At 47.0% G+C, this 16166-nt stretch overlaps 1 protein-coding gene across 2 annotated transcripts; it reads left to right on the forward strand.

Moving 5' to 3' along the window:
- The first annotated feature begins 1851 nt into the window (after nt 1–1851).
- LOC119298252 (3-oxoacyl-[acyl-carrier-protein] reductase 4-like) lies at nt 1852–4421 on the forward strand. Of its 2 annotated transcripts, none has more exons than XM_037575723.1 (11): nt 1852–2054; nt 2146–2291; nt 2440–2493; nt 2641–2721; nt 2818–2863; nt 2983–3077; nt 3144–3176; nt 3286–3420; nt 3526–3619; nt 3871–3935; nt 4044–4421. In XM_037575723.1, the coding sequence occupies exons 1-11, from the start codon at nt 1940–1942 to the stop codon at nt 4074–4076; spliced, it is 897 nt and encodes a 298-aa protein (XP_037431620.1). In that variant the 5' UTR covers nt 1852–1939; the 3' UTR covers nt 4077–4421. The 2 variants fall into 2 exon arrangements, with proteins under 2 accessions (XP_037431620.1, XP_037431619.1); XM_037575722.1 differs by having other exon boundaries at nt 1857–2054; nt 3853–3935.
- The last annotated feature ends 11745 nt before the right edge of the window (nt 4422–16166 follow it).

Here is a 16166-nt window from a genome sequence, read left to right on the forward strand (position 1 = left end):
GTATATATGTTGGCATTGGCCTCCTAATAATACAAGTTGCTATTCTCTCTAGAAGAGTGAAATATGACGAAGAGCGGTTCGAATGTATATAGATGGGGAAATTCCTACGGCTTCTATTTACCACTATCAACAATTTTCATGTGCCTGAATGTGGAACCTGAATTTCTCAACTGCATAAACTGAATTCCTCATTGCTAGTTGGGAGATAAAGTTACATATAATGAAGCAAAACATGTTGTAAAGGTTGTCCAGTTTATCGAGCAAATATTATTTCGGCCCTTCATGGCCCGGTATTCTCCATTTCGGAAGTATCTTACATTTCTTTTAGCTGTAAAGAAATGTAAGCTAACCTTCCAAATGTGCATCCCATGCTTTGAGTTATTATATTCTTCTGCAAAAATCATCTATCATGTTAGCAGCTGAGCAAGCTGCAGTTTTTTTGATTTCTTGACTATCTGGAACATGTATACCATGTAAACATGTATCTACCCTTAGTTTCTGTATGCCAGATTCTTAATTAGAGCCTTGCCCAGGTTAGTTCTCTATCGCTTTATTTTACCTGCTGGTATAGTGGAATGTGTGCGTGGATGATATTGTAGCTTGTTTGGGGATTAATGTGTACTGTAAACATGCACCATTTTGTTATGCAATTTGGGTTGGAGAATAGGGGGAGGGATTGCAGAGTCAATTAACAAGTCAATCAATACAATCCTGTCTTTCTCTTGCAATATACTAACTATAAAAACATAAATTTGTTGGGAACGGTGGAAGTTTCTCTTGCAAGTCCAGGTTTTCAGACCCAAAAAAATCCTGCAGTTGTTTGGGTAATGTGTAATTTTTTTAGGAGATTTGTTATGTAGTTAAAATTACCAGAATTCATACAGCAAAGAGACAATAGATGCTTTGTTTAATGGTAGTTGCTCATCGAGCACATCGGTGCCTATTTTTGAGAACTTCTACATGTTGTCCATTGATTTCATGAAGGTAACATTCAAGTACTGCCTTATAGAGGTGACTGTAGCAGCATACGCTCTAGCTCAAACCAAATTGATGGGAGACTTTGAAAACCCTACAGCAATTTCTTCAAATAAATATAAAAATAATGTTACTTTGAAATTTTATGGTGCAATCTTCGAGCGTTCATTTAATTTTGAGCTAGTACAACTTACTTTTTATTCTTTTCTTAACAAAACTTCTTTGAGAAATACCCCCAAACCAAACTGGCCCTAAGCAGGTCTAGGCAGAATAATAACAAGATAGTTGCAATTTCTTTGTCTGCACAAGGTATTGTTATTTATTCTCTAACTATACAGTAAATCATAGTGTAACCGTGTGTTTTTCACGTGCCTGAATGTGGAACCTGGATTTCTGAATCGCATAAACTGAATTTGCTAGTTGGGAAATAAAGTTACATATGCAGCACATGTTGTAAAATATAATTTTGGCCCTGCTTCATAGCCTGGTATTCTCTATTTCGGAAGCAAATGTAAGTTAACCTTCCAAATGTGCATGCCCATGCTTTGAGTTCTTATATTCTTCTGCAAAAATCATCTACCATGTTAGCATCTGAGCAATATGCAGTTCTTTCTTTTTTTCACTATCCGGAATATGTATACCGTGTAAACATGCAGTTCATGTTTTCGCACAGTACACGGACTCAACTTCCCATGCGGTACGGGCTTATCCGGCGCTATGTGCATGGCCATCACACCAACCTTGCCTGTATTTTGCTTTTGCCACAAATTTGACTGCCCAATAACCAATTTGATCCCAAGGTAGATACATTTTCAGCGATCATGCAAAGATAACCTCCGCTGAACATGGAGCCATCCCTCTTTCTGTTGCCACTCTGTGCTCCTAATTACTTCTGAATTCCGTAGACAGCACCATTTTATTTCTGCATGACCGGCAGTTAACAGAGCTTCGCAACTCCTCATCCATGGCATCAACCATGCCGTTCTCCGCTGGCCTCGTTTCTCTTGGGTCTCCGCCGCCGCAGCGCCACAGCTGCAGGTTCCAGCGATATCATCGACCGGGCACTCTCATTTCATCAGGCAATTGATCAAATCATATCTGAGTGGTATACTCTGTATCGGTCTCCTTAATTAGGTGGTCTTTCTGACGGAAGGAATTGTCTTTCTGTAGCTATAAGGCATGGTCAGGTTAAAGCTATGGCTGGAGTGAGCATGGATGGCTTGGCACAGCCTCAAGCCCCAGTTGCAGTGGTTACCGGAGCATCGAGGGGGATTGGGCGAGCGATAGCTGTGGCTCTTGGCAAAGCAGGGTGCAAGGTAAATACTTATAAGTATGGGCAATCAAATGAAAAAAGAGAGTGAAGTACTATTCCTTCAAAGAAGCATGGAAATTGTATAATTGTAAGGCTAGTTGAGCTGTGGTTTCATTGGAACTGTACTGAACATCATCTTTTGTTTGTTTAAGGTAGTTGTGAACTATGCCAAGTCAGGCATGGAAGCTGAAGAAGTGTGCAGAGAGGTGAGTAAAATAGCTCCTTCTAGCCTTCTAGCCGACCCAATGTATGATACAGTTGCTCGCATACAAGTGCATTTTACCTCATCGAATACTTTTCATGCCATGCTTGTCTTCCTTCTGCCACACAAACACATATCATGATCCATTCAGATCATGGAGTCCGGTGGCACTGCCATCTCCTTTTCAGCCGATGTCTCCATTGAAGCCGAGGTTGAAACCATGATGAGAGCGGTGAGTTGACATCAGTTAATTACTCTAGGCAGAACAATAACAGACAATTCTCCGAGTGAGTGCGTATTTTATACATGATGTTGGATGTTGGCTCAGGTAATTGATACTTGGGGAACGCTGGACGTGATGGTGAACAATGCAGGTTCTCCTTTGTTTTCATCTCTCTGTCTGCCTTCCCCTGCACAACTGACTACGTAAGTTGGCATTTGTATCGCCTTGACAGTGGGTTTTGATGGCTTGGGGGCCATTCTTGGTGGGCAGGGATCACGCGAGATGCTCTGCTAATGCGGATGAAGAAGGCGCAGTGGCAGGAAGTAGTGGACGTAAACCTTACCGGTGTTTACCTCTGCGCCCAGGTGAGATGTGCTGTTCACTTGGCCTCCGTAATGGGCATCAAATATGCTTTAAAAATCTTGTTTCAGGCTGCGGCGGCAGTGATGATGAAGAGGAAGAAGGTACAGAGTATTAGTTGACTATGTGCCGTTTCTATTCTTAGAAGCGTCTTTGTTATATGATCAGAGACATAATTTGTTGGTACAGTTTTTTCACTGGTTAATTGCTCAGGGAAGAATCATCAACATCGCCTCAGTTGCCGGGATGATCGGCAACATTGGCCAGGCCAACTACTGCGCCGCCAAGGCCGGGGTGATTGGATTGACCAAGGCCATGGCCCGGGAATACGGTGGCAGAAACATAAATGCAAGTAGCAGCCAATGCAGCCTAGAATAAGCATATCTTGATTAAAGTGCTGCTCCTTATTTGAATATTAAGCTTGTCTGACATTTTGCCTGGTTGGTTTTGCAGGTGAATGCAGTTTCCCCGGGCTGGGTCGCGTCTGACATGACCGCAAAACTAGGCGACGACATCGAACGAAAGGCGCTCGAGACAATACCACTAGGTAAGTAGTAGTGGTAGTAATAATCTGCATTGGCTAAATTCCATATGAATCAGAACAGAAGATGGAATATAGAGTTTCCGGTTATAAGCATCCGCCCATAACTCTTGCAATGACACACCGCTTGGCATGAGCGGGTTCGCTATCTCCAAAAAAAAAATCTTGCAATGGCACCAAAGATGAAACAGCGTTTTCGTTTTGGTTTTACTGCCTTTTCTTGCTGATGGAAACTTCAGGACGATTCGGCAAGCCAGAGGAGATTGCTGGACTGGTGGAGTTCTTGGCTGTTCATCCAGCTGCAAGCTACATGACCGGGCAGGCAAGTAGAAATGGTTTTCAGATATGTCCTTCATATGGACCCGACGTATTAACATAGTTATGTGTTAGTGTACTTGAAGACTTGACTTGTTTAATTCTGCAAGTGCAGGTGCTCCCAGTTGATGGTGGCCTGTCCATTTGAGTGTTACTGAAACCGAACCTAAGCGAGATGTGGAAACGTAAATTTTCCAATGAGAAACAAGGTTGTGTCACACAAAATTAAGCACAAGAGGGCTCCATGCCTTTGCGTCAGGCTTGTGGCGTACGGAGTACCTACTCATGTGTTCTTTACTGGGAGGTTGGAGAAAGTTATAGTCTGGATGGAAATTCAGTAGTATGTATTGCCCATAGCGTATACTCGATCATTTGGTTCAACCGAAAGTACCAGAAAAATAACCAAAGTTAACGAATGTATATCCAAGATGTATTGTACAAGTCCGCCAAATGTAATGTTTTGGCTGTCCTTCGTCTTCGACATTTTTATTTTGCATCAAAGAGTATTTGAATTAGCATGTTAGGCATTTTATACTGTCCGTAGAGCGCCTCTACTGAAGAAGTGAACTTGAGAATCGAGGCGTCAAAAGTATCCATTTCAGTGGCCTGATTATGGGAACAGATCATACGAGTGATTCAAAATTCAGAGCTGAAAACTGCCAACAGGCAATATCTATCTTTGAACATGACGCTGAAGGCACCTTATATAAAAGTCACAGCTAATAGGGATCAAACACCCCTTCGTGCTCCCCTCTTGCCGAACTCCCGGCCAGGTTTAGAACTCGAGAAGATTTTGCAAAATTTTGAGCACTCATTTGGTTTAACTGAAACTGAAGCAGTCAGACATATGAGGTAACACTACAGCGCCAGGAAACAAGAAAATATTACATACAGGTAGATATAAATAAACTTACTAGTGAATCAGCGTATTACTAGCCTGTAGGATTACTAGCACATGATATTATTTGCAACACCTCAGGTATTCTGCATAAAAATATAGCAGGGCTGCACTTTATGGATATCAGGTATTCAGGTGAAGTTATATTGTTGAGTTGTGTTGTAACGTGTTGGCTTGCATGCCCATGTATTTAGGATCACAGGCCTGCGTGCCTTATGACTCGGGCAGCGCCCGGTGTATATAAACCTCTGTTGTAACACTTGATCAATACACGAGAGTGATTTGATCCTCCAACTTGGTATCAGTTACCAGGCCCTCCTACTCTGTCGCCATGACTCCGCCCGGCTCCTCCTCCGCCGCCTCCGCCGCCGCGACCTCGCCGGGCTCCCTCTCGTCCTCGGCGACTGCCCCGGCCACCTCGGCGACCTCGCCGGGCACCACCCCGTTCATCTTCTCCGGCGCCTCTGGCAGCACCGGTCCCTCTCAGTTCGCCCCTCTCTTCACGTCCTCACCCTCTGCGCCACCCGCTTCGGCCCCGCGCAACCCCATCTTCTTCGACCATATCACCAATCATATCAAGTTTCTCCTCAATCCGGCGGACCACAACTATCACAAATGGAAATCTTTCTTCCTTCTCGTTCTCGTTCGCTATGGCGTTTCTTACCTCATCGAGCACCCCCCACCACCCAACGCCGACGCCCAGTACCTTGAGCTGGATGCCCATGTCGTGCTCTGGATCTACGCCACCCTCGCCGATCCCCTCATCGACCACGTCGTCGGCGCCACCACCACCTACGCCCTCTGGACCAAGATCCAGGACTTCTTCCTCGCCAATCGGGCTGCGCGGTTCATGCTCCTCAACCGCCAGTACCGCAACTTGAAGCAGGGCGATCTCTCCGTCACCGAGTACGCCCGTCGCCTGAAGCTGCTCACTGACGGCCTCGCCGACATCGACCACGCCGTCAAAGAGGTGGATCTCACCACCCAATTTCTTCATGGCCTCGACAAGCGGCTCGACACCATCCGCGTCGTCCTCGGCGACCAGGCATCCACCATGCCCTTCGACACTGTTCTCTCCCGTGTCGTCCTAGCGGAGGAGTCCCAGGCCCAGCGCGCTGCTGACGAGAGCGCCTCGGCGTTCGCTCTCCCTGGCGTCCCTCCTTCCGGTGGCGACCCATCTGGCTCGGGCGCGTGCCCTCACGGCGATCGCGGTGACCGCTCGAGCGATCGCGGCTCCGATCGCTCCCAGGCTCCGGCTCCGCCCCCGCAGCAGACCCGCGGCCGTGGTGACCGTGCCGACGGCACCGACCGTGGCCGTGGGCGTGGACGTGGGCGCGGGCGTGGCCGCCATGACTCTGGAGGCCGCGGCCCCCCGTCGCAGCCCGCTCCATTCACGGGCTACTTCACTCCATACGGGATGGCGCTCCCCCTGCCTCGACCTGGATGGGTGCCGCCTAACTCCGCCGGGGTTCTCGGCCCCCGGCCCAGCTCTCATGCCCACGCCTACCCGATGTATCAGCTGTCGTGGTTCTAAGTCTGACAGTGAAGTAGGGGGGTAAGTATGGAGAGGCAAGATCTTAGCTATGGAGAAGTTGTAAGAATGCAAGGTTTACGAGTCCAGGCCCTTCTCGGAGGAAGTAATAGCCCTACGTCTCGGAGCCCGGAGGCGGTCGACTGGATTACGAGAGTATCAATTACAGGCGTGCGAACCCTTGTCTCGGAGGAGGGGGGTGGCTTATATAGAGTGCGCCAGGACCCCAACCAGCCCACGTTACAAAGGGTTCAATGTACATTAAGGCAGGGCGTTACTGGTAACGCTAGTAATAAAGTGCTATGATGACCATAAAAGCTACTTAATGACCGACCGTTAGCGTGCGGAGTGACTTTAGGTCTCCTGGCCGTCGAGTGATTGGATCTTGGTCGAGTGATTGCTTCTTGGTCGAGTGTCTTCGAGTCTGTTGAGTGGAACACCTCCAAGTCGATTGAAAGGTGATTTCTTCTAGAGATGTCCTTGGGTAGGGCAGTTAGGACAGGTCCATGACCCTACCCTAGGTACATAGCTTCATCATTAGCCCCCGAATGGATCGAGGTTTGAGTGGGGAAGGAGTTGAGAACTTGTCCGACTCGTTTTTCATGCCGTGAGCATATCTTGTTTCGGATCAACGGACCTGAGTGATGACAGCAACTTCCTTTTCAGTCGCCTTGATCCATTCTCAATTCTTCGTCGAGTGAGTTTCTTTACTTGTAAGGCTCCGAGTGACGGTGCGGAGGAGATCTTTGGTCTGACAAGTTGTTTGCTACCCGCAGATTTCGTGGGATCCGAATTTTGGGAAGCGCGCGGGACGGGGGAGGCCGCAGTAATCGGATGGGATAGAGCAGAGCCGCCTCAATCCTCGCGCCACCTTTTTCACCACGTATCGCGCGCGCGATCGTTACGGGATTTGACAGAGCCACCTGGGCCTACCCGTCAGCCACTCGGAAGCGGCCTCATATAAGGCGTTGGACCGGAGTCTCCTGAATAGTGCGTTCCCATTTCCTCTTCTCCTCTTCACGCCCCTCCGCTGCGCTTGTTCTCGCCCCAGCATCACCGCTCCGTACGCGTCTCGCCGGTGACAATGGGGAGGGAGAAGACGGCGGCTCTGGAGCGGGCAAAGAAGGCGACGACGAGGTTGAAGGGGAAGGCGACTAGCCGGGGCGGATCTTCCTCGCGGACCGGCCTGCCGAAGGGCTGGATCCAGGGCGACTGGATCCACTTGAGGATCACCCAAGAAGACCTCGACGACCTGGCCGAAGGGGGGCTGATCCCCTATGACTCAGTGCGGCTTCCGGGGAAGGAATCTGAGCCGCAACCTTGGGAGGGTGAGCGTGTTCTTCTTGCCACCCATGTCGACCGTGGATTTTCCTTGCCTCCTCACCCTTTCTTTCGAGGGTTTCTGGACTTCTTTGGGGCACAACTCCACCATTTTACCCCCAACTCAATCATTTATCTCGCCGCTTTCATTTCTTTGTGTGAGAATTTCCTGGGTTGCCGGCCTCACTGGGGTCTTTTCAAGCATATTTTCACTTGTCGCTCCCAGACAGTGAAAAAGGCTAATCCGAGTGACGAGAGGGCCCAAGTGATCCAGATGTGTGGGGGTCTTGGCATCCAGACGAGAGGGAAAAGCTCCTTTCCGGCCATGATTCTTCCTGACTCAGTTCGCGGATGGTAGTTGACCTGGTTTTAATGTAAAGACCAGTCGACGCCAGGGCAATCGACTGGCCTCCCTCCCTTTACCATGGACCGAGTGGAGAAACCCTCCCCTTTGAAGGTACTCCCGGAGGAGAAGGTGCACATGAAGGTGTTGGTCGATCGAGTGGTCCATCTTATTCGTGACGGGGTCACTGGTATGGATCTCTTGGAGGTCTTCCTTCAGCGGCGCATCCAGCCTCTTCAAGCTCGAGACCATCCGATGTGGATGTATTCGGGTCTTGAAGACTCCACTCAGATCCATCCGGAGGAGGTCGACGATGACACACTGGAGAAGTGGCTGTCGGGCATTACCGAGAACAAGGACAATCCCAGGGGAGCCAGGAGAGTTCCCCCATTTGACCAGTCTCATGCACCAGAGCAGGTCTGATTTTGAGTTTTTGCTTGTAATCTGAATTCACTCGCGCAGCTGCCTATATGGCGTCGACTGACTTTGTTCTCCCTGCTTTCTTTCAGGCCATTATTGAAATGTATTCAATGCCCAACGGGGAGCAAGAGCAAGCTCTGGAAGGCGAGGCGAGTGGCGGCGACAGTGGCGAGTGGACTTCCGATGGTGAAGGGGATGGAGGAAGCGACGACTCAAGTGATGGAGAAGAAGTCGAGTCGCCCCCTCCCAGGGAGAGGTGTAGGATCGAAAGTATGTCTAGAGGGGGGTGATTAGACTACTTGACCAAATAAAAACTTAACCTTTTCCCAATTTTAGTTCTTGGCAGATTTGAGCTATTGTAGGACAAGTCAAGCAATCATCACACAATTCAAGCAAGCATGCAAAGAGTATATTGGCAGCGGAAAGTAAAGCATGCAACTTGCAAGAATGTAAAGGGAAGGGTTTGGAGAATTCAAACGCAATTGGAGACACGGATGTTTTTCCCGTGGTTCGTATAGGTGGTGCTATCCTACATCCACGTTGATGGAGACTTCAACCCACGAAGGGTAACGATTGCGCGAGTCCACGGAGGGCTCCACCCACGAAGGGTAATGGTTGCGCGAGTCCACGGAGGGCTCCACCCACGAAGGGTCCATGAAGAAGCAACCACCCACGAAGGGTCCACGAAGAAGCAACCACCCACGAAGGGTCCACGAAGAAGCAACCTTGTCTATCCCACCATGGCCATCGCCCACGAAGGACTTGCCTCACTAGCGGTAGATCTTCACGAAGTAGGCGATCTCCTTGCCCTTACAAACTCCTTGGTTCAACTCCAAAATCTTGTCGGAGGCTCCCAAGTAACACCTAGCCAATCTAGGAGACACCACTCTCCAAGAAGTAACAAATGGTGTGTAGGTAATGAACTCCTTGCTCTTGTGCTTCAAATGATAGTCTCCCCAACACTCAACTCTCTCTCATAGGATTTGGATTTTGTGGAAAGAATATTTGAGTGGAAAGCAACTTGGGGAAGGCTAGAGATCAAGAATCATATGGTAGGAATGGAATATCTTGGTCTCAACACATGAGTAGGTGGTTCTCTCTCAGAACATATGAGTTGGAATTGTGTATGTGTTCTGATGGCTCTCTCCACGAATGAAGAGGAGGTGGAGGGGTATATATAGCCTCCACACAAAATCCAACCGTTACACACAGTTCCCCAATCTCGGTGGGACCGAATCAACAAACTCGGTCGAACCGAAAAGGTAAACCTAGTGACCGTTAGAGATTTTCGGTGGGACTGACATGCAACTCGGTAGGACCGATATGGTTAGGCTTTGGGCATAACGTAATCTCGGTGAGACCGATTACACAAACTCGGTGAGACCGAGTTTGGTAATAAGCTAACCAGAGAGTTGGTCAGGTAAACTCGGTGGGACCGATTTGCTCTTTCGGTGAGACCGAAAAGTTACAAAAGGGAAACAAAGAGTTTACATTGCAATCTCGGTGGGACCGATTCGCTCTTTCGGTGAGACCGGAGAGTTACGAAAGGGAAACAGAGAGTTTGCAATCCCATCTCGGTGAGACCGAGATCCCTATCGGTAGAACCGAATTGCTAGGGTTTGGCAGTGGCTTATGACAAGTGAAACTCGGTGGCGCCGGATAGAAAGAATCGGTAGGACCGAGTTTGGCTTAGGGTTTAGGTCATATGTTGATATGGGAAAGTAGTTGAGGGTTTTGGAGCATATCACTAAGCACATGAAGCAAGAGGCTCATTAAGCAACACCTCATCCCTCCTTGATAGTATTGGCTTTTCCTAAAGACTCAATGTGATCTTGGATCACTAAAATATAAAATGAAGAGTCTTGAGCTTTTGAGCTTGAGCCAATCCTTTGTCCTTAGCATTTTGAGGGTTCCACTTTCACATCCATGCCATGCCAATCATTGAGCTTTCCTGAAATAGTCATCTTGGAATAGCATTAGCTCAATGAGCTATATGTTGTTATGAATTACCAAAACCACCTAGGGATAGTTGCACTTTCAATCTCCCCCTTTTTGGTAATTGATGACAACATATAGATCAAAGCTTCGACAAATGATAATAAGCATGAAATATATCGTCGCTTTGAGAAGTATGTGACAAGTAAGAGCTCCCCCTAAATTTGTGCATATTTAAAATTTGCTTTGGACTGCAAATGCACAAAGAGTTAGAGTCATGGGTTACTCTTCCATGTCACATACATCTTGGTGGAGCGCTTAAAATGATAAGAATGAAATACATGCACTCATCACCAAGAATAGTGAATGATCACATAAGATAGATAAGATGATAATATTAAGCAAACATTAAGTGTAGCTTATGATCAAACACATGATCATCAATGTCTCACGAGCAATGACATAGTATCTCACACAAAAGCAAACAAAGTTCGAAAAACCACCAAATAAAACAAGAAAGAATAAAAGCAACACTAAAAGCAACACTCTCTCTCGAAGCCTATGATCTATACATTTTCTCCCCCTTTGGCAACAAGTTACCAAAAAGTTCCTAGAAAATGCATAGTGCTAAGTCGACACTCAGGCTTGATCTTCAGGTGGTGGTGGAGTCCGGAGCACTCCAAGGACGAAGCCTTCTGTAGACGTGGTCGGAGTCGAGGCTGAAGTGGACGCTGGAGCTGGTGGAGCTGAGGCTATAGCTGGTGCAGACGTGGTGGCTCTGGGGTCAGCAACTGGCACTGCAGACGACCTCGGACCTCGTGGCACTCTGGCAAAGGCATCAGTTGTAGTCTTGCCTCTCCTCTCCTGCATGTCATCCTGGAGCTGCTCCACTGCAGTTTGAATCTCTGTCACTTTGACATCCAAGTCATAGAACTTTTGTTCCATGATCCTCTCTAAGCTTGCATGGTCCTGAGTTAGGGTGGCTAGTCCTTGCTCAATCCGCAGGGTGGATGCAATCAAGTAACCAAGCTGCTCTTGTTTGGTTTTCAGGAAATATTCAGATGCCTCCTCTTGAGTAGGCATCTTGGCAGCTTTCTCCTTCCTCGCCTTCTCCTTCTTGGCTTGTGCTTGGGCAGATGATGGCTCATTCTCAGTCATGACCACTTGATTATTTTCAAAGTCTGGACGGATGGGCAGGTGTTCCTTGTCCAATAAGTATATGCCCGTGCCCATCTTAGAGTTGATGAGCTCCTGAATCTGTGGGGCATATCCACAACTCCTCTTCTGGTCTGCTGCTGTCCTCTTGATTGTTTCAATCATAAGGCTCATGACTTTGAATTTCTGTGGCACGTCAAAGATATGAAGCAAGTTGATCGCGTGGCCCCTGATCATCTTGTGATCTCCAGACTTGGGCAATAGGGTGTGCCTAAGAATCCAGTTGATGGTTGGCAGCCCTGATAGAAGATAGTGTACTGAGCCAAACTTGAACGTATCAAGTGCTTCATTTGGAATCTCCTTGTACATGTTTGACATTGAGTTGTGGTCCATCTTCTTCTTGGCATAAATGTCCAAGTCATCGTCATGCTCTTCTAGGGCATTAATCAGCTGAGCCCATTCAGCAACTATAGACTGGTACCTCGTACCCTCTGACATCCATACAATCCTGCCATCTGGATAGAAATGGGCTGTGGAGTAGAACTGCATGATGAGTTCCTCGTTCCACTTTGTGAGCTTCTGCCCAACAAAGTCCTCTACTCCACATGCCTTGAAGCTGTCCTGCACTCCAGGGTAGTACTCTTCGTTGTCCTTGATGTATTGCCAATCAACCCATCTCATATCACAGACAATTGGCTTCTTGTCTAGCAGCACTGTCTCATAAAAGTCTTGCTGCTCCTTGGTGTGAAACCTGTAGTCAACTGCAGTCCTTCTCCTTGAAGCATATGGGTCTGCTTCTCTCCACTTCCGGAGCCCTGAATCTCTCCTGAGTTTCATATCCTCAGCCACAGGATGAGCATCATTGTGGTCTGGGATCTTGGGCTTGAGCTTTCTAAGAACATTCTCTTCTTCTTCTTGTGCAGCTTCAGGCACTGGGCCTTGTTCTTCTCAGTAGCTGGGATGCTTCTTGTGTTCCTCTTTGGCTTTGGCTTTGGAGCTGGCTTGGCCTTGGAAGTAGTTGCCCCTGTTCTTATGGCATCACCCATCAGCTTGGGTGCCTTAGGTGCTGGTGCAGCTACCTCTTCTTCTTCCTCCTCATCTTCCATGATGGAAGCCTTGCCAAGCACTCTGGCTATAGTTTTTGTTCACCCTTTCTTTCCTCTTCTTGCCTTCAGTAGCAACTGGCTCAATGGGAGTGGGCTTCTCAGTTGAAGCTCTGGCCTTTGACATAGGCTGCCTGCCTGCTGGCCTTTTGATCTTCATCCCTGGTTTTATGCCCTGTGCTGGCTCAACTCTCTTGGAAGTTGCTTCCTCTTCTGCCACATAATCCTCATCTTCTGAGTCTAAGGTTCTCTTCTTTCTCTGTCTTGTGGCAGCTTTAGGCAGATTGCTAGGGGTTCTCCTGCTGCCATCATCTGAGGAACTTGAGGGACTAGTGCCCTCACTCATCTGCACTTGCTGCTCTGACAAGTTCTGGCTATCACTTTGGTCTGACATGATGCAAACTCTGACTGCTGACCCTGTGAATAGGTTATAGATGAGATAGAGTGGATAAGCATCACAAAATGCAGAGATTTTTGCAAAAGAATAATTCAGAAAGTTAGTTTTAGTTTCCCACTGAAAGCATCTCGGATCTACCGATTTCTAAACTCGGTGATACCGAAGCAGTTTTGGCACCTAAACTAGTGAACTCGGTCAGACCGTGTCACAGTTTGGTGGCACCGAGACTGCTAGGGTTTCACAGAGTTCCAAAATCGGTCACACCGATAAGTAATTCTCGGTCAGACCGAGTCTCACTTGTCCAATGGCATAAGCCAAATCGGTGGGACCGAGTTTTTCAACTCGGTGGGTCCGAGATGGTTTCGGCGGAAACCTAACCCTAAAATTTTCGAATTAAACCTAATCTACGAGTTCATTGACTGGATAGAAGTTTAACAAACGTGGCACGAATCATGATGATCACAATGTGCTAAGAATTGGATTGGGGAATAGCACAAAGATCGAGTCCATACCCTAGTTCGGCGGAGACTCGCTACAGCGGCAACGGCGGGGTTGAATTTCCGTTGGCGGCGACGGAGACCAGCGACTGGAGGTGGCTGGCGGCGAGGAGATGATCCGGAGACCAAGTTGGCAGAGCAGGCTATCGCGCGGGCAAAGGGGTTCGAAGAAATTTTCAAATTTTTGCCCGTGACTATATATAGCCCGACCCTGTCGGTGTGACCGAGTGGAACAACTCGGTGGCACCGAGATGCAAAACTGTATACAGTTGTTGCAACTCGGTGTGACCGAATGGTTCAAATCGGTTGCACCGAGATCGAAAACCTAGATCAACTTAATGATCTCGGTAGGACCAAAAGTAGGGTATCGGTCAGACCGAGAATCATAAAGAGGTTTTGGAAGTTTAAGTCTATGACGAATCGGGGACTCCGAGCGCTCCTCACACAGAGTGGTTCGAATCTGACTTGACCAAATTTTGTGATGCAGCATGAATAGAGTTTGAGACGAGAAAAGCATAGATAGCTAGAGGAGGTTCTTAGGCATTCTTGTCCATCCACTTGGCAAAAGGAAATAAAACCAAACAATCAAAACAACAAGTGGATGTCCTCGAATGAGTAAAATATGCAACCATCATGCTCACACAATAAGATGGCAAATGAAATATGTGACAAGGCATGCACAACCAATTCTAGCATCTATCAAGCAATTTGCGATGACAAGGTCATCTATATATGAGTATATTGACTTAGGAGTCAGGTGAGAACACTTGATCATAGGTCATACTCATCGTTTAAGCTCAAGTGGGGTTACCACTTTTACATAAAGCATTGTTGTGTTCACATCTTTAGAGTTGCTTTTGCTCAAGTCTTAGAGTAAAGCTCCCCCTAGATGTGATATCCCCCTTAGAGGGATGAACTAACCTCGGGTTTTGTCGATGATGACTTCATGTAGATGTTGAAGATGTGGATGCTCAATGTTGATGTAGATCACTTGGAGCTATCCATTTGAGTGAATTGCACTTTCAATACCTACATGGGTTAGTCCCACAAGGAACAAACAAGGATATCCATAGACATAGAGTGATGCACACACAAGATGATGTCTATGAAAACTTTTAGGTTACCTTGTCCCTTGTCTTACCAACAAGAGGGTTTGTGACTCCTTGAACTAGTGCAAGATGTGGAAGTTGATTGCACTTGTTCTTGCCAAAATGATAAGAGTGAAGTATGTTGGCGCAGTCACCCTCAAGAACTCTCTAGTTCTTTTTCTTTTGGATCCACACCATCTTGATGGGAATCCTTGGAGTTGTAGTCGTACTTGATGAAGTGGAACTTGAAGTAGTCTTGGGAATCCACTTGACTAAGGTCTTAGGAGCTTCTTCAAATGCATCAATTTCCTCTTGAAGCTTGTCCTTGCCTTTTTGCTTGTAGTCTTGTGGTGGAAGATCATCTTGAGCTTGTGTCCCCTTGAAAGAAGTATCATACTTCTCTTGTTGAGGAACAAACTTTGTCTTGGGGTATTGATCTTCTTCCCACTCAACTCCATTGGCATTGAACTTTCGTTCAAAACCAACACCTTGATTCTTCCGGTGCATTCCTTCCTTGCGCACAATTCCCTCGAATTGCTTACTCCACTACTAGGAAAAGGGCTATAGATAGGATTGATTCTAATGGCGCACCGTGGAAGCAGTGCGCCACTACTATATACTAATGGCGCACCTGTTTTTGATACGCCATTAGTGTGGAAGACACTAATGGCGCACCGTAAACAGGGTGCGCCACTAGTATGAATTATTATTTTTTCCATTTTCCCATACATACTAATGGCGCATCGGGTCCATAATGCGCCATTACTATCTATAACTACTAATGGCGCACCAAGCAGGCAGTGCGCCATTACTGTAAATTTTGTTTTATTCTTTTTTTTGCAAAACTACTAATGGCGCATCGTGGCACAGTGCGCCATACTAGTTTAAACTAGTAATGGCGCACTCAGAGGAGATGTGCCATTAGTATATATACTTATTATTTTTACTTTTTTGCAAAACTACTAATGGCGCACCGTAGGCTGATGCGCCATTAGTAACCAGGGTTACTAATGGCGCATTTTCCTACGGTGCGCCATTAGTAACCTGGGGCCAACAAGATATTTTGGATAGCCCACACCTACCCACTCACTTTCCCCACTTCATTCCATCCACCTCCTTCTCCAAGCTTTCGGCCATCTCCTCCTCCTCACCTCATTTCCACCATAGATTCAACAAAATTAAGTGGTGAAATTACCTTTTTTTGATAGGTAAGTAAGGGAAAGCTATCTTCATGATATAGATCTACTTTTTTTTCTCCCTAGCTCGCTCCAACAACGTGCACATGCACTTTTTGTGGCCTAGCTAGATCTATGTATGTTTGTGGTGTTGCATGTGTTTGTGGTGTTGCATATATGTTTGTGTTTGAAGGTACCGGTATTTGAAATATGCGATAGTTGCCAATATTTTGCCAGAATGTTTTGATTCATTTCCGTTTCGGCGAGAATTTTGGCACTATGCATTCTTTTTGGTCCTATTTTTAGGGAAGGTCATGCCAAATTTTTTCTTGGTTCTAACATATCGTTTTGCTCTACCCCGCAGGCGACCATGGTC

The sequence above is a fragment of the Triticum dicoccoides genome, chromosome 5A (assembly GCF_002162155.2).
Source record: "Triticum dicoccoides isolate Atlit2015 ecotype Zavitan chromosome 5A, WEW_v2.0, whole genome shotgun sequence".
NCBI lineage: Eukaryota > Viridiplantae > Streptophyta > Magnoliopsida > Poales > Poaceae > Triticum > Triticum dicoccoides.

Excerpts from the sequence above, each read along its gene's own strand:
- LOC119298252 (XM_037575722.1), top strand. The coding sequence starts at position 1,940 with ATGGCATCAACCATGCCGTTCTCCGCTGGCCTCGTTTCTCTTGGGTCT. Across the intron at positions 2,055-2,145 it reads GGGCACTCTCATTTCATCAG|CTATAAGGCATGGTCAGGTT; the intron begins GCAATTGATCAA and ends GTCTTTCTGTAG. Across the intron at positions 2,292-2,439 it reads TTGGCAAAGCAGGGTGCAAG|GTAGTTGTGAACTATGCCAA; the intron begins GTAAATACTTAT and ends TGTTTGTTTAAG.